At 41.1% G+C, this 26,465-nt stretch overlaps 1 protein-coding gene across 5 annotated transcripts in view; it reads left to right on the top strand.

The window, feature by feature from the left end:
- Positions 1 to 26,465, top strand: part of DPP6 (dipeptidyl peptidase like 6) — a 575,225-nt gene that overhangs the window by 382,013 nt on the left and 166,747 nt on the right. For all 5 annotated transcript variants that reach the window (XM_069778210.1, XM_069778212.1, XM_069778209.1 and 2 more), the window contains exons 2-3: positions 13,381 to 13,495; positions 21,841 to 21,939. In XM_069778210.1, the coding sequence (XP_069634311.1) occupies positions 13,381 to 13,495; positions 21,841 to 21,939 (214 nt within the window). The remainder of the gene's footprint in view (positions 1 to 13,380; positions 13,496 to 21,840; positions 21,940 to 26,465) is intronic.

Below are 26,465 nucleotides of genomic sequence, written 5' to 3'. Positions count from 1 at the left end.
ATTTTCAGGTTTTAGTGGAAGTGGTGGGCTTTGACATTGTGTTTTATCCTGGCAACTGAAAGATTAGCACTTGACACTCCCTTCATTAATAGCTCAAACCAGATGTAAGAGGAGGGAATAAATGGTCTATAGCAGCCTGGTCAGATATAACAGACTATGGTAATATATAATCACATACTCTTGACATTGTTTACCAACAGGTGAAGAATTTCTGGAGAAAAAAGGTAGAAAATCCCACAATACCGTGGAGAGACAGGCAGGGTAGTGTGGGGCATGATCAGCAATGTGGGGGACACTGCAGGAGAGAAAAATGCCAAGAGCAGAAGAGCCTTGGCCTCTCTTCCTCAAGGCAGCATTTGGCAATGGTTGAAGATTCATCTGTCATCATTAAATAACTGCGATTCTTTACATTAGCAATTATCTGCTCTTTATAGAGGGAGGTTTCAGTGATGGACCAGATGAAAGGCTGTTGAATACACAAGGGGAATGATGCAGGTATTTATGTCAACGAAGTAGAAGGAAAATAACACAGCTGATTTATCTTGAGTAGCTCATACGACCTGTCTGTCCCTTCATTGTACTGCTGATATCTTTTGGCAACCGGCACAGCAGCCAACGTATGAGCACAGATCAGTTGTGTCATACTCTTTCTTCACTTCACTGACGCAGAACATGTCATAAAATCTTGCTGTCCTCAGCGCTGCCTTTCAGTTCCTGTGTTTGGTGACAGCAAATGTCATTTAAGAAAAGCAAAAGGGCTATGACTGGTGATAGTTCTGGGAAACAGCGTGGGGAGCTGTGTCACCTCGAGGACATGTTCTTTTTGTAGCTTTGAGCATGAATGTCACTGTACTGCTGGGTGTCCTCTTCTCTCCAGTTAAAGAAGATACCCTATGTATAGTTGTGAGGGGCAGAGGAGTCTATAGTTTGCAAGTCAGATAATGGGGAATTGAGAGCCTGTGACAATGCCGTGAAGTTATGGGAACTGTTTTAGCCTTCTTGAAAAAGCAGGACTTCAGCTGAGATTTGCTCTCCTGCCAGTTAAAATTAGTGGAATCCTGAAAACTTTGGTTCAGATCTTCTATGCAGATACTATGAGTCCTATAGCCTCATCATTTTTGCCCTTACATTTCTTCATGTCTTCAGCTGCAGCTAGGCCAATGTAAGGTCTTGCTGAATGGGAGGTCTGGAGTTCAGAAGCCAAACCCTGCTTTTTCTGAGTACACAGAAGCGCGTGTGACTGGAGGTAGAGGGGTCGCAATCTGGTCAATGTGAGGTGAGCTGACAAAGGGGATTTCTGACAAAAATTACTTTATATTGCATTACAGAAAATGTTGAGCTGTGCAGGCTGGTAGGAGGGAGAGTCCTGCTTCTAATTATGATTCAGCATTATCTTTCACTGATAATAGCCTTTTTGTAATCAAAGAAGGTAAAAATGAAATGCCTGTTGTTGATTTTTGTGTGTGCACCAATGAGCACTACAATCACAATATAGTTTTAAATTAAGTTCTTTTGTTCCTTTTTTTAATTTGAGTTTGATGGTTTTCCCTAGTGCCAGAGCCTAATTTACAGCAGAGAAAATTCCCTTAAATTGATTTTTAAAAATGCAGTCACATACACTACATTAACCTGTTCACTCCCTTATGGTGTGTGTCAAAGAAAAATGATCCCTGTAACTCTGCTTATTGGAGGGAAGCATCTGTAGTTTATATTAATTGGTAGAGTTCCCATTCTGCTCTGGACAAATTTTTCACATGGTAAATGAAATCCTGGCTGTGCTAATGCTCTTCTCTCTCTTTAAAAATACTGGTGCTGCAGCCCCAATCATTTTCCTTCTCCCACTGCTACATATCTGATCACTTCTGAACTCTTTTATTAGTTATGGGAGAGTTTTATCTTTGAATTTAGATAGAGAGAAGAGAGGCACCAGGGCCCAGGTCCTCAGGAGTGTTTCTTTGCCTGAATCCCAGTGAAGCCACGTGGAATTGAGGATCTGAACACCTCTGGGAGGTCTGTGCATGGTGCAATGTGGTAGTTGCAGCACCACATGAGAGGGCTAGATGGGGTACTTGGTAGGGAAGTCTATAGTGGAAGGTTTGTAGCAGCATCACGTGAGTTTGGGGTGGCTTTAAGTCTTGCGAAGTAAGATGGACAGGGGGATGAAGACAGAGGACTTTTTTAGGTATGTTTAGATCGGGAATGTGGACATGGCACTCTCTGCCTGCTGGGTCTGTTAAGACCCCTTAATTCCAGAAGCCAAACCCTGCTTCTTGAGAGAATAACAGGTTGGAGAGGTGCAGAAAAGAAACTCCTTTCTTGAACACTTGCCTTTTTCCTTCCCATCTCTGGAGCATTTTTTCATGGGATGCAATAAAACTGCCACACACAAGTCATTGTGTCTGCTTGGGTGATTTTTCTCTTTTCAAAGCCTAAAGCATGTTTAAATCAATATGATATCCCTACAGTTTCAAATACAAAAGGGTCCTTTCTAAACCACACTCTCTCACTTTTAACATCAGAAGTGAGAGAGTCACAAAATTAAAGGAAGGATTTTGGTTACAGCAGAAACATTATGACTTGAAGCCAGTGAAAAGCAGACAGATAAACCAGCAGCATGATTCAGGAGAAGAGGTGGTTTTGTCAGTGCTGTTAAGATGCTAACGTGAATTGTGCAGGGACATTAAAAATGATCATGATAATGCAGTGGTTTTGCTGCTGGGTGGCAGTGACCCTCATGAAAGATCTTCTAGGAGAAAAATTTGCAATTTGTGTGTCAGTCAGTTTTGCTTTTTTTTTTTTTTTTTTTTTAAGTGGGAACATGGATGTCTCAGTTCCAGTCTGTAATTCACTTATTGAGTCTCAGGATTGTATTGAATTAAAGATATTTCTTTCAACCAAAAACTGAGCAAGAGAAGTGTTCTTTTGATACAAGGAGTCATGCTCCTGTGGTGTTGTGCCACAGTTAACACAGCTCAGTATGGGAAAGAGAGTTGGTATCTTGCTTTCCTGAGGAAAAATGACTTATTGTTTGTTGGTTGTGTTTACTGGCACCCAGAAAGTTTTGAAAATGTAAATAAATGACTTTGCAAAGGTCTTTGTAATGTGCTGTGAGAAGCTTAGTAAAAATAGAAATCAATTAAAACAGACCAAGCATAAGACTCATAAACCTTTGGAGACCTTGGAGTCATCACTTTGCCTGACAGCAGCACTCGGTGCTGAGCCAGCCCGCTGGCATCTCATGCCAAAAGCCCGAGTACCCTTCAAAGAGCTGTAATTCTTCAAACTACAGTTTCCCTAAGCTAGAGCTGGACAAGGGCCAGGGGGAATTAAGACTTTTGTTTTTTAAACTTCATGAACGTCAAATCGGGATATCCGTGAAGTGGTTTCTGCTTCAAGAATATCTGAGAAAAACCCGAGCAAATCCCATTAGGAGAACTGAGATGTCTCCCAGCTATTTTGAAGACAGTCTTGCAGCCTGTGGTCTCTGCTCCCTGCCTCATTATCCAAGCAACGCTCACGGAAGGCAGCACAGGTTGCTGCTAGCTGGAAAGAAATAGTTAACATTTTAAAAATGGAAGAGAGCGCCATCCTTTCGCTGCTGTGCCCCTTGCTCCTTACATCTGCGTGAGTAATGGTATGAGCTCAAGCAAATGATTTTCCTGAAGAGTTGCAGAACTGGGGGTGAGTTGGGGACTCTAGCTTAGGTTTAGGATTTGGGATTCAGGTAGAGTTTAGGGCTGCATTTATACGGTGAAGTAACCTGGAGGGGTGCAGGGGACCAAGCATAGGTGATCACTGGTGTGGTTTGTAGCATGCTCCCAGGCATGGTTTTGGCCCATTACTAGCAGGACTGTGCCAGGAATGCTGCAGCAAATCCTGGGGTCCAGAGCAGCCCAGGAACTATTTTGGTGAAGAAGTTGTGATACGGCCATGCTGCGCTGCAGTGTAAGAGGGTTTGGCTGTTGTGGGTGAGAGGTGTGCTCTGCCAATAGCCCTTGGTGCGAGAGAACAAATTTTCGTTTGCATTATTTACTGGTTTGTATTTACTTATGAAACCAGGAATGAAAGATTCAGGAGAGGAGAAGAAGGGGAGAGAGACTAAGCAAAAAGATCTTGGCTGTACGGGCTGGGGAGAAGGGGACTTAACTGGGAGAGAAAAGCCTTCATACTGCATCCTACTCCAAGAACTGCTAAAGTGTTTTCATTTAAAAGCAGTGTGTAAAATACAGGCCCACACTTACACATTGTTTTTCTATTGCTCAACATTGTTAAAATTTGTAGCAGAGAAGAATATTCCTTCTATAATTTTCATTAAAATCTTGGCTACATTCTACATTTGGCAACAGCACTAGAGACCCCACACATCAAATATGACTTGATCCTAGAACCAACAGAAAGTTAAGATTCTCTTAAAGGTAAAATTATATGATAAGTAGCATCTTAATATAAATATTGCTACAATGATGAATAATGCAATTGCATTGTCTTTGAAACATCCATACATCAAAGAATTTGTATTTTTCAAAACAGTAAATAACTGTTGCTTGAAATAAAAGTTGTGTAAAAGATGTATAAAAATAATCTGTGAATTTTAGCATGCAGAATAACTCTGGACTTTGCATTTTAAATACCTCCTACACCATACTTTGATTTTAATAGGATACTCAGATGCTTGAGAAATCCAGCACCATAATCTGATTAATTATGATATACGGAGAAGTTTGAAGGACTCAGGCACGCTGTTAAAAATGTTGTTATTGACCTCAATAAGGGCAGGTTCTGGCTTGAAATGGGGAGGAACTTTTCTCTTTAGTGAGATCCTATTGGCTTATTGGAGGGATTTCCCCCCCCCCCCGCTGAACTCAACTTTTATGTAAAACACACATCACTCGAGTCCCACGGAGGACAGAAATATGTGATTTTTGCTCGTTCCTTACTAAATTTGGAGAGTGTTTTAGTGAGCACACAAAACAGATTTTATCATCACATACTTGTTAGTTTGGACATTTTTCTTTGTAAAAGCATTTTAAGTTGTGTCTCATCGTGGAGGTTCAGGTAATTGTCATTACTTTTGAAATCCCGTTATTATGGGCTCTGATCAAATTTTTTTTTTCCAAAAAAAAGCTCTGAATTGTCACTGCAGCCGCCTCCTCCCTGCAGTGCCATCCAACGCCGTCTTCTTGCCCCTTGGTCTGTCCACGTCCCTCACCTCCCCATGTCACTCCAGGACTCAGGGGTCAATCCCATCTCTGACCATGGATTTTCCCAGCTGCTCCATGGCTGCAGGACCTTCAGGAGCCATCCCCTTGCAGCCCTCATGCCAGCCAGGGACCTCATCTGAAATCCCCAATCCACCATCCTTCTGTAAGAAGTGATGATGAGGGAAACGTATTTTGAACAAAAAGCAGCTGATATATTTCAGAGAGTAATGATAGATGGTGGTTGGCGTGGTAGATTATACTGAGAGTGCTTCTCTCTTTCTGTTTTTTTATTTCCCCATACATGCGTGAAACTTTGCTGCGTGTTAATGAGAGTTACGTACGTCGACCAAAGGAGGAGCGACCCTCCCCTAGCCCCCAGCTGCTTTAATTCACACATGAATTCATATAATAATTACTGTATCGCAGAAGGTTTTGCAAGTAACCCGGTGAGGTAATTTTTACTTTCTTAGCACGCAGTGCAATTTCTGCATCCTGAGTTTGATGGACACCTCAGGAGAGTGCAAAATGAAATTGATAAACCCGTTTTCTTCCTCCCTGCTGTACACAGCGTTTTCATATTCCTCTTCCCACCATCTCTGCAGCACGGCGACCTTAAAACTTGGCTGTCTTCACGGCTCTTTCTCACGTTACTGCCAAACAAATTATTTAGGAATTAAATTTTGTTCACCTCATGTTTTCCTACCTGTACCATTTAGAAACAAATTATTTACAAACTAGATTACAGGAAAAAAATGCCTAGGAGTTAGTAAAATATAATAATAAACAGAATTTCTAATGCTGGGTGTCTGTATTTCTACCCAGGGAGATTAAACACTTCGCTGCTTCCCGTATCACAAATTCTTCCTTGGTGTTCAGAGCCATAAATTGAGTGATATTTTCTTTTTTTTTCTGAAATATAGTTTCACTAAAAATTGTAATTGCCTTTTTACAAATGTAAGCAGAATGGCATTTTGTTGGAATTAAGGGAGATGACAAAGCTGAGAGGTGGTTTCACCAAGCTCTCAAATATTGCAGAGAAGCTTCTTTTCCCATTTCTTGAGATCATAATTCTTCAAGAAATAGAGTAGAGAGATGTCATCCTGGCATGCCTTGGCAACATCACCTTTTGCAGATGCTGTCTGCATGGGTATGAACTGTTCGAGGGTTGTGTGTGTGTTGTGGCTCAGTTTGAAGGGAGCCAGGCTGTCAGAGCATTATAGTGGAAAAACTGGAGCTCGGCAAGTGCTGTGGCATACAGGGGTCCTGGGCTCAATGGTATAATCTGTGGCATTTGGGCTTGCCAAGCCTTTTCACAGATCTGATGATAACAAACTCTTATGGAAGAAAATTCTAAGCCAAGTTCTGCCGGTGTCGTGGTGGATATTTCACCCGAGGAGATGATTTGGTTCTGTTTTAGTGGATGAATGTGTGTGCTTATATCAAACACTGAAATAAAATCAAAGAAATGCTGTTGATTTTATGGGCTCTGTCACTATTGGGAATGGATCTTTAATTATGACTTGAATTACAGTAGCAGGTAAGGGCCCCCATGAGGATTCGCAGTCCCACTGCACCAGGTGCTATAAAAACATCTAGGTTACCGCAGATGAATGAACCAAACTGATGGTGGGAAAGTGAAGAAGATTAATAAGATGACATTCAATCAAGACCATCACAATTCTTGGCTAAAAGTATCTCTAGTCACGTGTCGTGTGTCGTACACATGTACAACATTGCCATCTCCTTTCTCCTGGGCGTGAGTCAGAAGCTGGCCATGCCCTTGGCTGGACCCACACTTAGTGCAACAGGTCCAGCTGGTGTTCGCAGCTTGAATTTTTGTCACCTTGAGAATAGGCTCCTGGCATGATTCCAGAGTCTACGTTCCCAAATTCTAATTTATTTTGGAAATTCCATGCAGTCACTCTGTCCTTAAGCACTAGGAATAATTTCGGAATGCTTCAAATGACAATACTGCTCGTTTATACATTGGAAGGAGTGGGAGGATGTTGCAGTGTGGTTACTATACTTGAGTACAAAAGTCATGTGAGATGCCAGTTCAAAATATAGAGATGATAAATTAATCCTTTAGTGCTGCTAGGTCTGGAGGGGATCCAAAACTGTTTCATCATAATGCTCATAAAAATGTTGGGAAGTTATTAAATATCCATTTCTGCAGTACAGTACAGCTAGGAATCCCAGATATTACTGTATCGAGATCTTTTTACAGATTTTTTTTAAATTTAGAAGTAGCACTGGGTTTCGTTTCTAGCTGACACAGACTGGCTTTGCTCCAGTGGAGCCAATGATCTGTGTCAGTCAATGCTAGCTGAGGATCTGGTGCCTTCTGCTCTAAAACAGCGGAAGACCCATCATCTGTTAAAGCTAACAGTTAGGTGTAAGGTGCAGATGGCAATCGTTTTCTCCTACTGGCTTTGTAATAGAAACATGTAAGACTGAAAGCTCTATCAAAGCATAAAACATGCAAGGTTTATTTCTACAGAGGGCTGAGTGTTACGGATACAGGCTTTTCCTCGCTCACTCTCAAACACTCCGTTAATGCCCAGCCTCAAAGCATTTGCGTATGCGCACTGTGCAGAAAATTGTGAGAGGAGATGTAGCTACGGGGCCAAAAGAAGTGGCTTTAGGGCATTCAAAAAAGAGCCTCCCAGAAAGGCAGGGCAGGATAGTGGGTTGCATTGTGTGCAGGGTAAAAGATTTTTCTCACGGTGCCGGGGAGTAGGCAGCAAAGATGTTAACTGTTATTAAGTCATTGCTCCCTATTAGTAAAAGCATTTGTTATCAACAGAAGATGAAGAAAAACATAACGTAGTTGTCTTTCATCACTGCAACAGGCAGGATGGTTTTATCTCACTGAATCTTTCAGCTGGGGCTTTGCAGGAAAGCCCACGCACATGCCATGCCTCATTTGTAAAAACAGACCGGGTTTTTATTCCTCTCACTCTGAAGTGTCACCTTTACCATCTGAATGACTGGGTTTACTGTAGCCTCAGGCCTAGGCTCTCTGAGTCTATCTGCAAACCGATTGCTATTCAGCATCACACTTCAGCTGGAGCACAGCTCAGGGTGGTCTGCAGCAGCAGGAGGGGAGGGAGGCCGGTGGGGAGGAGAAGGAAAGGAAAGAAAATAAATTAAAAAAAACCCAAGCAATAGTAACTCAGCTTGAATTCAGAGATGAGAAGGATGCAGTTACCTGCTCATTATAGTTTATCCATGTTATGATAGCGCCTAAGTTCTTCAGTGATTGAGGTTTCCACTGTGCCAGGCAGGGCACCAAAAATGATTCCTGCCCACCAAGAATCTCCATCCTAAATTTAAGGCAGATGAGCGGCAGAGGGCCCAGGTAGGCAGAGGAGTGCAATGAGACAGTAAGGCAGTATCGATCCGCAATATAACCAGAGGTCTCAGCAAACCTCCTGCTGTAACCACTGCAATGCATCTAGTTTACTGCCATTATCATTGCAATTAATATTTCTTTTTGCAACACAAGGTTAATAATCTAACAGTATGGGTTAACTACTCTTTATCACATTTGTTGTACTGTTTAGCAGTTATAATCTGCAGCAATTCTGTATTGTAAAGAACTAATTAACAGCAAGATTATTTTTCCACTGAACATCATAGGAGTTTTTGCCAGGGACAACAGTGTTCCCGTACCTTAATTCCTCAGCAAAGTTTTTATTCTGCGCCATGTTCTGAAATTGGTGGGCTGACTTTCCAGAGTCATTGCACTCACTGTTATGTCATCAGGCAAAAGTTTTCATTCAGAACGAGGTAGGATGAGTTGACTGTAGAATACGTATTTTTCAATTAACTGTGGGTTTAACAAGCTTGCTAGAAGATTTTTGATTTACTGTTTTTATGAGTGTAGTATTTCAGGTTATTTAGCTAAAATTTAGAAACAAATAAAAAAAAAGCAAGAACCAGAGCTTGTAAGAATGGCCAGTATGGAAACCATACAAAACCACTGCTATAAACCCCATCCTGCCACCTCCAAAGGCAATAAAACATCTTGCACCTGCTTTTATTTCATACCATTAATTCCTTGGGTTTTCTTTGTTTTCTTTTCCTTTTCTTTCTGATTTACACTGGTATAACTGAGAGGAGAGCTCAGTCACCTGTCTGCAGCCATGGTGCAGCGTCACCTGCTTCAGCAAGAGCCCTCATGTACAGCAGATGTATCTGGAATGTATGTATTTCAGTATAAGACACCTAGGGTTTGATGTTATTGCACAAAAGTGGCAAATCCATGTTGAAGAAGACTAAGAGGCCCACCAGGACCCTTCAGAGATTTTGGTCCAGGATGTATAGCTTTTATAAAATAATACCAATGCTTGACAAGTGGTGTTTATATTGTCCTTCTTTCATTTAACAGTATAGGTATGGCTATTAAAAAAAAAAAAAAGAAGTTGTGCTTGATGAGTTTTTGTTTTAAGAAGCTATTATATTATTGTAATATGGCCACCATGCTGGCAGACTTTTGACAGGTTTCAAATAAACATGCAAGAAATAATTTTGTTGACAGCATCTTGGACTGGAGCACATCCAGCCTTCATCCATAACATGTCAGTACAGTGATTCTTTCACAGGCAGGAAAATATGTCATCACAGATCTGTATTCTAGACTCTTAAAATACTGTAGATGTCTGGATTGATGGCTTCAAAGTCAACTTCACAGGTGGGTAGCGTTATTTTTCAATCATAAATGAAGATGAAAGTGATAACATTTACAGTTTTTAGTGTGCAGCATCAATGAAGTGTGCTTATGTTAAAACCTGTGGTAACATCTGTTTTACTTCCCTAATCCAAAAACAATTAAGGTTTTATGTAAGAGAAAGAAGGGGGTGGAAAACAAACAGCAAAGGAAGAAAGGAGAAAAACCAGGCTGAAGGGCTTTAGCTTGCTTGCAGAGGTCATGCAGGTGTTGTGTTAGTTCTTCATGAGAAGCAGAGAGCAGGTGACTCCTCCTGAGGAGTGACTTTGTTTTAATGCTTCCTTTCATGCTGTTTTCAGTAGAATCATTTCGTCAGAGCAGAAATTGTGCGTGCTTGGTTTATTTCCATTTGTGTAATATGCTCAGATTTCAGTATTAAAACCAAAGTGGTATCTTTAGGATTAACAGCCGTGGTTCATGAAGGGTATCTGCTTGCTGGCTGGTTTAGATCTCTGTGTTTTCATCTGTAAGCTGGGATCTTTCAGGAACAGGCAAATTATAGCTTTGTGCTGTGCACTGGTAGCAAACCCTCTGAGGTGCCACTTCAGGAACACTATTTATGTGCTTGAATCTGTACCTGCCTTAATTAAACACCTTCCCAGCTTTGGTCCCAAGCACAGAGGCTTTCCTGAGCAATGTGAAGAGGCAGCTGATGTCCACCCGCGGGAACTCCTGTCGAAGGGTGGGAGTTTGCTGCCAAGGGCACGGGGTATCACGGACCAGTGGTGAGGCTGTAATCTCCTGGAAGTAAAAGCTGCTCACAATGACACAGCAACATCCCTCTGGAATTAACAGAAATACAGATAGAAGAGATCTAAAACATCAGTGCCAGCTTATATATGGTACGATGTGTGTGCAGCAGATGTAGTATAAGTGATTCCATCGAAAAAGACTTCAAACGACCAAGAAGAACAAAAAGCTGCTTTCCAATCTTGTGCTGAATAAAGCTGTTTACCTTTCTTTGAAATGTCATTTGTCTCTTCTTTCTTTTTATCTGGGGAAATTTCCTGATGGAATTTTGAAAAGAAAGTGAAAATGTTCCTTTCTGCTTCCTTGCAGTGTGTTAAAACTGAGGTTTTGTTTATTAATAGTTTTCCTCCTCTTGATACACTAGAAATTCCCAGTCTTTTTTGTTGTGATTTTGCTCAAATATTGATTGAATGACTGACGAATTAATGGAATTATGATGTGATAATGGATTCAGTGGAAGTATTGATATCCTGAAAGCTTAAGCATGTGTGTGGATTTTTATCACGCTGGGACTCATGGATGGGGAAACCTCACTTAATTCAAGGTCTTATTAAACTTTTGAACTACAGCTGGGTCCGTAGGACTAATTCAAGTCCGTGAGCTATTTTTTTTCAATTTTAAAACTTCTGACCTTTTAGGGGAGAGAGGGTTGTTAGATTATTTTCAGGAGTGTGACTGTTGCCACCAGTCCTGTAATGTTGTCCATGTCTTACCTCTGTCTTTAGACACTGTTAGGGCTTGGCTGGGTAGAAGCACTGTGATTTCTCACCTGCTTCTCCCCAGTTCTCCTGTCATCCCTCTAGGTCCCACTGTGCCCTTCTGTGAAAGCAAGAATATTTCTGCCACTTACTGAGAAGCTCTGGATTCTTTTCCTGGCTTTGTTTCTCACATCTATTGTGTGCAACCCTGGGAAAGTCACAGACTCTCTTTTAAGCCTGTCTGCATCACCTGAAAAATGGGGACCGTAACAGTTTCCTAAAAAAGGTGTTAGAAGACTAAATTAATTAATATTTTATTTGTGCTTAGGGTGAAGATGCTATAAAAATGAGAGTATTTATATCCTTTGTTTTCTTGTTGGCAAAATTGCATTTCTCAAGGCTCCTAACCTACTTTTCAGACCTTTCTCCAGTAAGAATAGTAAACTATAAATTTGTTCCTTTATTTATATTTCATTTCAAATAGAAAGCCAAGTGCAAATGAGGAGGGAAGGCAACGAGGGGAGGGGCTGTTAACCTCTACCCCTCTTTGCCAGAAGGAAGAGAACCATCATGTCTTTTCCAGAACTAGAATAAATAATGAAATAAAGATGCTACCTCTGACATTTAATGCCTCAGACTTGGCTTTCCATTGCAGATTTATAACCTTTATAATGGATAGATCCCCAAACATGTAGGAAGAGAGTCTCAACATTATCTTTTTCTGTGAAATGGATTCTTGATATGGAAAATTTGAAAAATATTTTCCAGTGCTTTCTGAAATCAAAGCTGTGAGGTTTGCCTGACTCCCCTGTTCAGTCATGTTGCTGTGTGTAAGAAAATGTTACAGTAAGTGAAACAAACTCTCTGAATTACACAAGAATTTAGTCTATTAGAAAGCTTTCTGTTTTCCTGAAAAAAATTAGAAAAGAAAAAAAGAAGAATCTTTTAAAGAAATACCAGCAGGTCTGTCTTAGACCCACCATCCCGCATAATAAAGGAAATGAGGCAAAAAATCTAAATTGGTAAGGTCAACAAGGAGGAGGAGCATCCAGAGTTGTTCTGGCTGTGAGGCCAGATCCCTTTAGTGAATTCAGTCTTCTAGGAAAGTGAAGTGCACTGATATTTCATACAGTTCCTGGGGATGCTTCAATGTGTGCATGAAATCACATTTAATGCACAGTGCTAAGGGGAATCCATCAAAAAGCATGAAAGAGATAAGTGCAATAAATATTTAAGATCTTGTGAATGCGAACACAGCACTTCATAAAACCCTCAGTCTTGAGAGCAGGGGTGCTGTATACGTCGCAGACAGAACATATGGTACAACCACAGTGAAGTCAGACCTGATCAGTGAATAGTGATGGAGCTTTTATTCTAAAGTTTTAAGGATGTGATTAAATTTAATCTGTATGTTAGATGTGAATCCTGTCTTCATGTCCTTAGACCTACCAACCTAGAAATGCATGCAAGGTGGGCTGAGGGAATGTGATGTTTACTGGGAAGGCACAAAAATTCACCATGGGGATATCCTTATTGATCTTTATCTCCATACATGCCCCTGTGAATTATTTATCATCTTCCTGTATTCTTCTCTGGCATCTTATTATAAAAGTCTCTTGAAAGTTACTCTAAAGCTCTTTATTGCCAGTCTTAATGAGGGTTGGTAGGAAATTGGCTTTTGATAAGTGAGTTTGGATGAGTGCTGGTGTGGGTGGCTGGTGCCTGTATGCGAGAAGGCGGTGGGAAGTGTGGGTTACACTACCGAGCATCCTATGGGTGCACTTCATTTATTCATTGCATAATCTGACTTGGAATGAATTCAGTTAATACTGCAACGTATTATAATAGCATGAATTGTGTCTGGTTTACAGGCTTCACCCACCATGGTTGCAGGGTGCATGGTGTGGTTCTGTGGAAATACATTGCTGTTTGGATTCTGCTGTTTGTTTCCTTGTCTAAGTGCCTGTTCTAAATGTTCTTTTTCCTTTGATGTTTCTAGGAGCTGGTGGGGAGTAATCCTCCACAAAGAAACTGGAAAGGAATTGCAATTGCCTTACTTGTTATTCTCGTTATCTGCTCCCTGATTGTCACCTCTGTTATACTCCTGACTCCAGGTATTTATAACCTTTAACTCACTTCCATTCTGTTTTTCTTCTGTAATTTTACACTTCCAAGGGGAAAGGGATTGCAGGCTGACTGCAAAGTTAACATCAAAGGAATCATCCTTCCTGTTCTTTAGCTTGATGTGATGCTGAGTCCAAGGCCATTTTTAGGTAGATTGTTTTAGACTTTCACAGTTCGATTTAAAGATCAGGGCTGCTGAGCTGAAGGTACAATGGTGAAACTTGGTTGCCTAAACATAGGTGGGGAGTGTCATTTTAGATGTGCCAGGGTATGAGAGACATCTATATAGAGCAGTCGGTTAGGACACAGGAATTCCTAAAGATCATGCCCACATGGAGCACCAGCTGCCAGTTAGATGGCTTATCCTAGACCATCTAAAATGGCATTAGGCACCAATGCTTAGGCATCTAACTCCCATCCCGTTCAGCTGGATTGATTTTTAGATCAGACCATAGTGTTTCAGCTTTACAAAGCTATTCCAGATAACTATGTGCCAGGTAGCACTTAACCACATTAGTAACTTCCCAATAAGGGATTCTTTAAGTTAATCCCCTTACCAAGTTTCAGCAAAGTTCTGTGCACGTAACCTCTGTAAATTATTTCTCTTACAGTAGCTGCTGAAGTTGTAGGCTTGAATTTTAATGTGGTATCATTATGATTATTGATTATTACATATTTATACAGCCCTGTAAATTTCCATGCCTACTTATGGAGCAGAAATAATGCGCTTTTGCAGCTCTGAGAAGATTGTGATCTGAATACAAAAAGATAAATGAGAGACAAGACATAGAAAAGAGAATTCAGTGTCGGAAAGGGTAAGGAGCTACAAAACACAGGAGAAGGCAGAAGGTCCCCTGCAGAGGGACGTAGAGGAGAAGAAAAGAGGCTCCTTCTTGGATAAGTACACACAAGTGATTCTGGGGGACAGCAAGACAGAAAGCACAGAGCTGAGGAGGGGAATGGAGGCAAGGGAAAAATGAAACCGTAGGAAATGGAAGGGCACAGGACGGTGAAGTGGAAAAATGAGATGGAAGTTGTGTGGCAGAAATTTCCAGCTCGTAGCGTGTGAACTGACATGCAGTTCAGCAGATCTGGGCCATCTTCCCTGACACAATTCTTATCCCAGAGTCCTGCTGTATGGTAGACTGGAGACAGTGATAAATCAAGAAATACAGGACTGCACTGAGTTAATTTGAAAATGACTGAAACAAACAATCACTATGTTATCCTTTTGGTTATTTATCATCATGCTGTGTTCAGTTTATTTTATGCTATCCTGAAGTTTTCAGTGTAAGTGTAAGTAGCACGTGATCATGCCAGAGTAATTAAGTAATTAAATTAATTAAGGTTAAACTTAATTAAGGATCATTTTTTAAATTACTTTTGCTAGTGTTCAGATTTAACACCTTTGGACAGTGCAGTTCATCCCTGAGATGGTTTGGGGCATGGTCTGTGGACCATACTCATATCAGGCACCACTTACTTGCAGTGAAAAATATCATCCCTTACCTATTAGGTATGGAAATGTTGCCTTCTATTTACAGAAGTGCAGTCCCAGAATTTCAAAAATGCACACTGAAGCCTAGATTCCTAAACCCATACCCTGGGGCTTCAAGCATCTGTCAGTGGCTCACACTGCATAGATGAGACCATGGGTGCCACTTCCGTCGAAGAGCAGGATTCCATAGAGATGGATACATGGGGAGAAGCATAAACATACCTGTACAGTCCTAAATACAGTTAAAGTCACAAGTCTTTCCTTTTACAAGACCACCTGTAATAATGATTTCTTTATATGGATGGTCAGAATGATATCTGGTGAAGATTTAGCAGCTCTGATTTCAATTCTGGGCTCCACTATAGACCTCATTTGGGACTTCTGAACCCTACTCCCACTTCTCCATCAAGAAAATCACCCATAAAATCCAGTAATGACTGTTACGACTATAGATACTGAAGTGCTGTTGTCCAGGCAAATGCCTAGACAGAAAAGGTGTAATGAGCATTGAGATCCTATAGTTAACATTCTCTAATTTAGGAAGACACAAGTAAATATGGGTTATTATGACATTGTATTTTATGTAGTATGAAGTGGGAATGTGTAATACCTACATTGAGTTATAAATAAAATTCACGAGTGTATTTGTGTGTTTATATTTGTATATGCATACACAAAGACATTTTTTGGTTGGGATGTGCACAGGCATGTATACACATGAATCACAGTTATTGGTATGCACTTAACAACTCCAAATAACACCATTGAGAGAGTCTCTGTGCTTAAAACTTAAGAATATGCAAAGTCATTTGCTATGCTAAAGCTTCTATTCATGCTTTTTGAGATTTCTAATTACCTGATTTGCTGGTGAACTGGGTTTGGGTTGTTTTTTCCCCTGCTGGTGTTTCAGAGCTGTATCCTACATGCAAATACAAAACCTCTGAGCTCAGTGCTGCTTCTGTTTTTATTATGGATCCAAACTGTTTCATGGTGAGACTCTGCCAAGGGTAAAATAGATAGCTTAGGTTGCTGCTGTGGCTTGGCAGCAGCTGAATTCAGTCTTCTTTTGGGCCACTGGCCCTGGAGCTTGTTATGAGGAGGGACTATGGCACAGGGTAGCAGGAGGCTCGTTTCACAGGCATTTCCCACCAGCCAGTGCTAAATGAGACATTGAGGCTGGTTTGACAAACCTAAAAAGCATTACATTGCTCATCCCAACTGGGGATAGCACGTCCCAACAAGGTAGGAGTGGGAAAGGTGGAGGAGCCTGTCCAAAAGGAGAAGCAGAGACTGCATTTTCCTGCCATAAAATAGTTCACTGGAAGAAGAAATGTTTATCCTTTGGTAGCCAAACTGAAAAATAAGTGATGGATATTTGAACAAGAGGTGAGGAAGGGGCAGGAGGACAGCAAAGGAAGGAGGTGAAGCAGTTTTGTGGATGTTCATGGGGAGCTGCTGCAAAATGTGAGGGTAGAATCAGAAAACAAAACAAAAAAACCCAACAAACAAGAAAACCCTCTTCACTGGAAATGTCTCAAGCGGGTGATGCAGTCTGGCATGGGCAGAGCACAATACTTGAAAATGCTTCAAATATTTTTAAGTCTTCCTTCTGATGATAATGTTGGAGTCCAGCTTGACACTCTCATACTAGTACAAATAACCTTTTGCATTTTACCTCTGAATGCCTTACTTGTTCCTGTCGGTCTTGGCCCTCTCCCAGCCTGGGAAACCATTCTTCTCTAAGTATTTTGCTGTAGGTTTGAAGGCCTGTTTTGCAGTGCAGTACCAAGGCACGCAATGCAGAGATGCTCTAAACCCAGTGCTGAACATCCTGCAGTGCCCACAGAGAGTAATTTGGGACATATATGGGATACAGTGCAGCATGCAGTCTTGTAGTCAGTGTTCAGACAAAGAAAAGTGGTTAACTGGACCCATAGCTTGCACCATGATGGTGGTATTTCCCAATACTGTGAAAGCTGAAGTAGTCTCCTGCAAAACCAAGAGTGAGTAGTAGAGTGGGGAATGGAGAAAATTTGCTTAGCAGAACAGATAATGATTAAGCTATTTAATAACTGAGGAAAAAGGGGATTTATATATCTCTTCAAGATTCTTTTGCAAATCAGCCCAAACCTTTAAAGTAGGTTTTAACTCTGGATTCAGCTGCAGAAAGGCTGAAATCCCTACTGCTCTGGGTTTCCCAGACGCAGGTCATTCACCCTCCTTTAAGATTAGCTCATAAACTGGGAACAGTGCTCTTTGCATTCAGCAGACATCGTAATTACAGTAGCAATGCTTTATTGCTAGCTAACACTTAGGTCTTATTTTATAAAATCCTAATAAAATTTAAACATTTCTATGATTTGTGTATCCTTTGGTATTCTAGAACAACATTCTCAAAAGAAGCAGTAACTGGTGAAATTTACATTTAATTACACTTTAGTACACCACATGCACACAATTGCCTACGCTGAGGGACTCTGATTTCATGTGTGTGTGAGTCCTGCCACTCCACCCACCTTTGAAAAATGTGAAGCTATTTATACAAATGATAAAAGTGTGGGACTGAGCCTTTCCTAATTGGCGGTTGCTCACTTGTCGCTACATATGGTACCAATATGGGTCCCATCCTAGCACTGTTGTTTGTGCATTTGTATAAAGACATGCCAAAGTTTATAGATATGCATGTGTGCATGCACACACAAACACACACATCAAAGCTGAAGACAAGACCCAATCCTACAGAAATTTTAATTAAAAAAAACCTTCCCCAAATTCCACTAGACATTTTGCTTAGGAAGAGGCTGCTTTCTAGTCCTCTCTGGAAATGGAGGCAAACAAGGACTTTTGGCACATCTGTTCCTGATACCTTAAGATTTCAGGAGATATACATCAAGTTTGCTCCTTTCAAATCTGACCTTTAGGTGAAAAAAAAGGAAAAAAAAGGAAGTACACCCAACTCCATATTAAAATTTTTACAAAATTCATAGGAAACATTTTCCAGAGATGGTACTGAGGTAGTCATTGCATAGCATTAATTCACAGCATGCTGTCAGACAGCAAAATGCATTGCCTAGAAAGCTTTGTATGACTTTTGCTAGTCAGGAGGAGCAAGGAAATATCCTGTCACCAGCTGTGCAGGAATGTAATTTGTTTGTTCGCAGTTGTTACATATAAATGTGTACTATATGCCATTAAAAAAAAGTGGGATTTTACAGAAGGGAGACAGGCTGCCTGTTTGCCTTGTCTGGCCACTGCCTTTTGGGTAGAGAGAGGTCATTTCTGGTAAAAGAGACATTAGGTCTGCCCAGGGATTGAGCAGACATGCTGAGGTGGGAAGGAAGCTCCTGGCTTGCTGCCCACCGAGAGGTGGACATTCACAGACGCGCACTCACCCACATGCTTGAAATGTGCAATAGCCCAGGAGGTGCGTGAGAAAAGCACCTGACACTGATCGTCAGCTGAGCCCCAGGGATGATGGAAAGAAAAGTGGGCACCCAAAGGTGACTGAAACCTTCTGACCCATCAAGCAGCCTCTGAGCGTTGCTGGAGTTGAAAGGAAGCTTGAAAGAAAGGATTGGTACTGCAGAGGCAAAACAGGCAGGGAGGTCAGCTCATAGCCCTTTTCTCCTTGAGTTTTCTGGGTTTCTGGAGGAGCTTTGTCCTGTTTGTGTTCTGGAGAGTAGCTTTTTATCAGTTCAGCCCATGTCCTTTTGGGTGCACTGACTTCAAGGATGAGGTGCAGACAGATGAACCCAAATGATGACAGATGAACCAACACAGAGTTCCCATCATGCCTTTAACACTGAATCAAAAATAAAACGGATATGGTTTTCACTTGGTTCTCTCAGCACATGACTTTGCTGTCTGAAGGGTGGGTTTCTGACTTGGCACTCAAATCGCAGCTCCTTGTGCCCCCTGCACTGCTGCCGTGCTGTCGTGCTGTCAGGCCCTGGCTGGCAGCTGCCATCTGGGGCTGCTGGGGGCAGGGGACACGAGTGCAAAAAAGGTGGTGGCACATGCTTGATCCTCTCCTTCCATAAACCCAAGGAGGCCTCAAGGTCTCTGCAGCTGGGTGTGAACACAACTTGTGTCCACCAGCTGGCTGAGACACTGTGAGGCACTCTGAGAGACTGCTGCTCAGGACAGGGTGGGCTACCTGAGATCCTGCAATTGCGTTTTTTCCTCCATAAATGTCTCCGTTGGGGCCAGAGGAATGGAGTAGGCATTCTTAATGAGCACTCTGACTTACCTATGTGTTAGATGAGAGGTCAGTAAATCTGAATTTTTTACTGAAAAATCATTGGTTGGTTGATTATTTAGTTGTCTGTTTTCTCCCCAGCTGTATGGCTGAGATTAATGTTGTCCATGGCCCGTTATAGGACCTAATACAGGTAATACAGCCCATTGCAGGAGACAGTAAGGGAATCTCAGCAACGTGCCGTAGGGATGCTCCTGGGTGTGCATGCTTCAGTTCCTACCTCTCCTTCTTCCTGCTCTGCCTTATGAAGAATTGGAAGTGCTGTGCAGGTACAGAGGTGGGGCTGTCTCCATCCTGCACAGAAAGAGGGAATGAGAAGAGCTTCCCACCTTGTCTTTTCCCAAATCTCCAGCACAGAGGCTTGCTTGTCCTTATGCCCTCATGGTGGGAAGAGTGTGTCCGTGTTCCTCAGGGTGGCATTTGGGAAGTGGCACCTGAAACAGCTGTAAGCCCAGGGCCGTATGTGGGCTCTGACCTCCTGCTCTGCACCACCTGATCTCCCCGGGGACCCAGTGCTAGGGCTTTGCACCATGGTGGAAACTAAACTGGAACAGTTTCCTGGAGTTCCTCTGACCTATCTTTTCCATTGTAATAAATAAAATTATGCAAAAGAACTTGGCGTAATGCTGTCACACAGAGGGGTTTGGCTGGGGACTTGTATTAATGTGTCTTGGTATTTGGAAGCCACATTGAGCAGTGTGATTGAAACCTCAGTCAGACTTGGAAAAAATATGAAAATTGAAGAATATAATTTAATTTGGTAAAAATGATAGTTTGTATTGAAACACCTTTTAGTGGAACAAAACATTGTTCATAGGTATTTTTCAGTGGTCTCAGGTAGCTCAGGGGCTACAATATAGTGTAGTAAAGACTTTTTTCCTCTAATAAATGGCTTCAGAGAGTCTAATTCTGCTGTTTCTAATCACGAGTGTGTTCAGTGTAAGAAGTTTAGTACTAAACAATGTTAACGATAGCCAAGGCTGCATGATACCAGTATACCTCAGGTATGAGGATGTTGTAGTGAGGGGAGATGCTGAAGCACACATTCCTGCTGTGGAAATATTCAGAATGTGGCCTCATGTGTTCCTTTAAAGAGCAAACGTGTTTAAAGCTGACTGAAAGGTTTCCATGAAAATATTTTTTTCAGCAAAATTTGAATGTTGAAAACAAATTATTCATAGAAGGTGATTGCTTGTCATAACAAAAAAAAATTACTGTTGGGGGGAAAAATGAAAAGGAGGAATAGATGAATCAAAATTGTTGGGTTTATTTTTTCTCTAAAAATTTCAGCTTTGAGAAAATTAAAGTCCTTTTTCATATTAACTAAGTACCCGCTCTAGAGTTCTGTGATGTAATATATATTCTCTTCACCCGTAAGGCCAGAGAATCCATTGATTCAACATAAACACTTCAGTTACAGGCTCAGGACCATCTGTGTTGTGTTTATGAGAATTGTTACATAGCAGAGAGGTGGTGATAGAAATGAGAAGGTATAGTTTTGGCTCAGGAGAAGATGCTATCTGTGGCGGACTTCAAAAGGTTAAATTTGTGCCTTGGCTTTATTCAGTTGGACTCATGCGTGTTTAGTCTTGGTGACATCCTAGATGAGACAGATTTCCTTGTAACAATAGTATATAAGCAGAAAGAAATCAGTTCTGCATTTTCTACAGATTGCACTTTGCATCAGAAATCTGTTGGCAATCTCTGAATCACGAGAAATGTGGAGAGGACTGTATGAAGGACAGAGGAGGAAGATGTACAGCGAGTACTTCTTTGTGGAGAAAGCAGAGTGCTACAGGGTAGAGTTAGGAAGAATGAACTAAATCAAGGACACTTTATTAGAAGTTGGTCTCACAGCATCTTAAACTGGCAGTCTGGTTCTTCAATGTAAAAGCTGTCCAGATTTCCATGTTTGCAAATGAAACCATATATCCTTTCACTAAAAATGAAGATTAGTATGGGCCAGCTATGTAACACCTAAGGATTTAGGGTTATGTCTCTCAGATTTTTCAAAAATATTTCTGCAGCCAAGTGTCTGATTCCCATGGAAAATCTTTTGTGAATTCCTGAAGTAATCTGTATGAGCCTTTATAAGGCTAAATACCTCTCTAACTGTGGTTCCATGTGACAGTTTTTAAGGAAATAAAAATATAAGCTATAAAAACTTGGCCACTTTTAATTACTTTTTAAAAATTTAACTAATGATTTCAGAATAGTCTTAGTATTAAGTAGCTTTAATATTCTTTGGAATAGTCAGCATTATGTAGCACTATGACACCTATGGGTCATGACATTTAAAATTTGGCTTTATCGGGTTATGTCCAAAAATGTGCAGTTTGGACCATATCTTGGTCTTTTTGTAGTTGCCGAGTCCAGGCATATGTAACCAGGAGGTTTCTGTTTGTGAACCACTAGGTGGTCCTTATAACATTGACAACGGGAAGGGGCTTATATGTGACAGAAATCTTAATGTGGACCATTTCTGAGTGAGATATGAAATGGCCTTATTCTCAGTTGCTGTGCTTTCAGATACATTACAAAGTTGAAGTAATGGCAGTTTGCTTTCAAATGTTTTACAGTTGAAGATAACAGCTTGTCTCAGAAGAAGAAGATAACAGTGGAAGATCTCTTCAGTGATGATTTCAAAATTCACGACCCAGAGGCTAAATGGATAACTGGTGAGTGAAGCATGAATGTGTCACAGTGTCTTTGCTTTGCTTCCTCGCTCTCTGGGCATCTCTTTTTTATTTTCTTCTTTATGCCTCCTGTTTTTTATTTTGCTCCTGAAATTACAGAATCAAGGAGTGGTTGGGATTGGAAGGGACCTTAGAGATCATCTTGTCCAACTCCCTGCTCAAGCAAGGGCAGCTAGAGCTGATTGCCCAGAACCATGCCCAAAAATTCAATCCTCAAATTCCTATTCCAGCTTTCTTCCTGATAAATATGCAAACACCACTGCTCTGTTGTTATATTTTTTTACTTAAGGCTCTCCAGTAGGCATTGAAAACTGCAGCCTTTCTCCCAAAATGCTTCCAGCATTCAGTAGGTGATGTAGCACATGGTTGGAAGAAGTGGTTGGAGCGCTATCACAGTCATTATTTTACCATAAACAAAACTTCAGGTTTATATTCCCTCATCAAAACATTTTTTTTCCAGTGGAGAGGTGAAGCACTGCTAAGCAACAGGCAAACAGTCGTCCAGCGGCAGCTGGGCTGGTGCTTGCACACAAGCCATGTGCTCTTTTTATCCTCTGCTGCCTTTTATTTTCTAGTCGGGGGAAAACCAAATAATACTTGAATTAATGCATGTAGTATTTGCTGGAGTAGAGCTGTTTGGGGGGATGTAGATTCCAGCTCTCGCTGGAAATTGCTGCAGTCTGAACAAGCTTTGGCGAAAGTAAAATGATTTGTGGTATGCCATTTGTGTAGGTTCCAGTCCAACTCCTATTATCACTGAAGTTATTAGTTTTTCTTTTGAATTTAATGCGGAACTGGATCAAATCCTTCCTCGTGTTTGGCTTTCTTTGTCTGTTATGCCCATTGGGAACCATTTTAATACCTGTAATGAAAAGAGAGAGTGTTAAAGCGTAGTGTTGAATTAACACGTTCCCCAGCCGCCCTCAGCACAGCTGTCTCCGACTTCTCCCACCAATTCAACTACAGGGGAAAGCAATGGTGGACGATACGCACCTTCACAAACACACCTGCCGATGGGCAGGAGCTCTTTTTCAGGTTGTGCAATCTGGGGCAATTTTGCTCCCCATAACCACTCTCTAGCAATAATGACAATGGAAATATTAGCTGCATTGCAGTTCAGAATTATTTGTCTAGCCCCCCTTTTTTAGCACTGATATCCCTAATGGCCCTAATGAAGGAAGGAGTGTTTTATGGAGACCTTTACTGCCATTTTCTTTATTTGCTAGAATATGAGGGAATGATAATGAATTAAATAAACTTTTGCAGGAACAGAGAATGAAGTATTTTCATGGAGCTATGCATAACATCCCCTCTCTGATGAGTATAGCTTTACATGGATGTAAGGCATATTTTCCACAAAACTGCAGTCTTCTGTGAAAAAACAGTATTTCCCATGTTTTTCCAATTATGATCACATACTGTTGCCTTATACACTTTTATTAAGACTCCAGTCTTGACATGTTTTAAACTCCATCCCCCTACCCTGTGTAGTCTCACTGACTCCAGCACAACTTAACATGAGTCTTGCCTGATCGGAAATTACTAAAATATTGTTTCTGAAAAGGACAAAGCACAAAGTAGTATTGTGCAAACATGCATAGATAATTTAGAAGGACTTGTTCTGTTGCTGTGCTACTAATACCATTGATACTGGTTTTAATATGTCTAGAGAAATTTTATGAAGCCCATAGATATTCTGTAGGTTTACCCAAGGGTCACTTCACATTTAAGGGCAAGACGCTAATCTGCAATGTCATTCATCCAAGGACCCAAAGCCATTTTACAAAGTTAATTACTTTTCTGCATTATAGTTGCTTTTCACAGCTTTCTCTAGCTGGCTAAGTGGTGAACTCTTGATTAAGGTCCCTGATAAGCAAGATGAAGGACCAATACCCTGATTCCCAAGCACACATTCTTATTGGTCTCTTATTCTCAGTTTTTAAAATGCAAATGAAAGACTCTGAAAATGCCTAAGCCAAACTAATAAAACTTAGTATAACAAGTGTGCTGGAATGCCTTAGAAGAAAAATTGCATATTTAACAATTGCATGTTTAAAATTGCATGTCAGCTCCCAAAATGAGTTGATGTTTTGTGGGCAATCCACACAACTGTTAAAATACAGGTAGCTGTTGTCTATCCTTCTTCCCCTTCTTCTCCTGTTAATTATATAGCAAAATATCATGGTCATTCAGAGAGCTGCAAAATTGAGTCCTCTTGACTCTTTAACGCTCTATTTCCTTCCGTTCCATCTTCATTAATGCAGAAGATGGGAGTTCAGTAGGCTCACCAAAGATGAAGCGTGTTGCATGTTTAGGAGTATTTGAATCATGTGAGGGATTTGCTTCCAAAATAGTTCAGTCAGTAAAATTTCTGTGTTCTTCCCCATAAGGGAGGGGCTGATTCAAGCCCTCTGATGGAGTAAGGTCTTTCCTTTGACTTGAGAGAATCTTAGAGCAAATGTTAAAATAAAAACTAAAAAAAAAAAAAGAAGAAAAAAAGAAAAGTATTTCTGTTCAGGACAAAACTTAAAAATATGCTGAAATCTAACTGAAATTGATGGGATGAGCTGATGTTTTAAGGATTTTCTTGATTTGCAGTGGGCAAGTGAAAAACAATGTATTTATGATCAATAGCTCTGTCATTCCATTGATTTCAAAGGAGCTAGGGGAAAAAAAAAAAATAACAGCGGTCTCAAAGCTGGCATAACCATACTTCCAGTGCAAAGATTACAGGCTTTTGTGGGTACGTTTGCATCTTTTTTATTGGAATTGCAATTAATTTTACTTTAGTGAGAGATGTGCCAAAGATGGAACTTTGAAGCTCTTAGAATTTCTGTGATGCTACCTGTGATTTCAAATTCCAGTTTGCTTTTTTATCCAGTGATTTAGGGAGAGGAAAGAATATTTTGTTTAATTAGCTGCTACTTTCAGTGTCTTCTATTGCCCCAGCTATTGCTGTTGACTCAGTTAAGATCACTCCGCAAGGGAGCAATGCACTCATAGACCAGAACTGACTGCTCCAGAGTTTGCTTCTAGTTCCACTTCTAGGGACTGCTATCGCTTACATTTGCCCTGTAGCATAAGTAAGCGCTGGATTTTTTGTGAAGGTTTCACTTTCCAGGACCACTTAGTATATAGTGCTACAGTATAGTATTTATGGTATAGTATAGTAGGTATAGAGCAATGGAGTACAGGAGATTTGAGATTGTGTTGGTGATCAAATGGCACCCCTTTACCCTGCAATCCAAGTGCAAAGAATCCGAACTGCGTCTCTGTTCCAGCCCCATCCACCCCGTGCCTCCTCCTGCGCTCTTCTGCTCATCGCTTGGTGCATCGCACCCTGTGCCATTCCATTACCATCCTCTGTTGTGAACTTCCCTTTACTGTACAACTGTAATTATGTTGTCCATATGCTAAGCATGCATATGAACTCCAATTAGCAGCTCATTTTGTACTGTGTATCTGAAATGTTGTATTTGGACGTTTCCTCATTTGCATATCCTCCTCCATACACCGTCAGGAGTGTCCTGTGCCGGCCTTTCGTTAGCCCTCTTGCGGATGACAGATGGCCCGCTCGTTAGTCTATTCTCTAACTGCTTAGCAAGTCTGCTCTCAAGCTCCACATTACTTTGTAATTAGGCTTCACAATTACTAGGCTTTTCCTGTAATTCCTCTCACGCAGGATTTTAGCTCAGGTTTCTGAACAGCTCGCTGGGGTGCTGCAGTGTTCCCATAATTGTGGACAAAAACCAGGATAAAGAGGGGTGCCAGCATTTCGTGCTGAAGAGCAGCTCGCTCATCTGATTTGTCCTGAAAACAACAGTTCATAGTCATTACCTGGCCTGAGAAGCCTGGCAGGTTATGAGTGCTGTCTTTGTGTCCCTATGGAGCTGCAGCGATTGCTATCAGCCGTGAATCTGACCCCCCATTTTGGGTTCCCTGTCCCTTCACATCTCAGAAGCACTCCTCCTTTTTCACGGGGAGGCAGCATCATGCCCAGCGTCAAAGCAAGCAGTAGAGACTGAATCGTAGACACCACTTGCAGAGACTTATGCTTATCTTCTGTCTTTGTACTTAACGGCAAATACATTTTGCTCACATCAAAAGTACTTGGCTGCTGTTGTAGTTAGAAAAACATAATAGCAGCCTAAAATATACTGCTCGTGGTTATTGCAATTGATTGGATGCAACGTGTCGTCATTACTTACTTCTTGGAGGATGTTTTTCCAGCCTTGCTGTTGGCATCTTGGAAGACAGAGTGTATGTAGCAGTGGCTGTTGCCAGGATTTTTGGCTGTGTGTTAATCACTGAAGGCTCCAAACAGGAGCCCATCTTCTTTGTGCTAGACACTGGCCAGACATGGTGAGACACTCCTTGCAGAGAGGTTGTAGCCAAATGAGAAGAATAAAGGTTGAAGTGAAGAGCACAATATATTCAAGCAGTGAGGAGCATTGAAGCACAGGACACCAAAGGATGTGTTCAGGATCATAGCAAGTTGACTTAAAAAT

The sequence above is a fragment of the Haliaeetus albicilla genome, chromosome 2 (assembly GCF_947461875.1).
Source record: "Haliaeetus albicilla chromosome 2, bHalAlb1.1, whole genome shotgun sequence".
Classification (NCBI taxonomy): domain Eukaryota; kingdom Metazoa; phylum Chordata; class Aves; order Accipitriformes; family Accipitridae; genus Haliaeetus; species Haliaeetus albicilla.
Note: the sequence above shows the minus strand (reverse complement) of the source record. Positions and strands in the feature narration are given on the sequence as shown.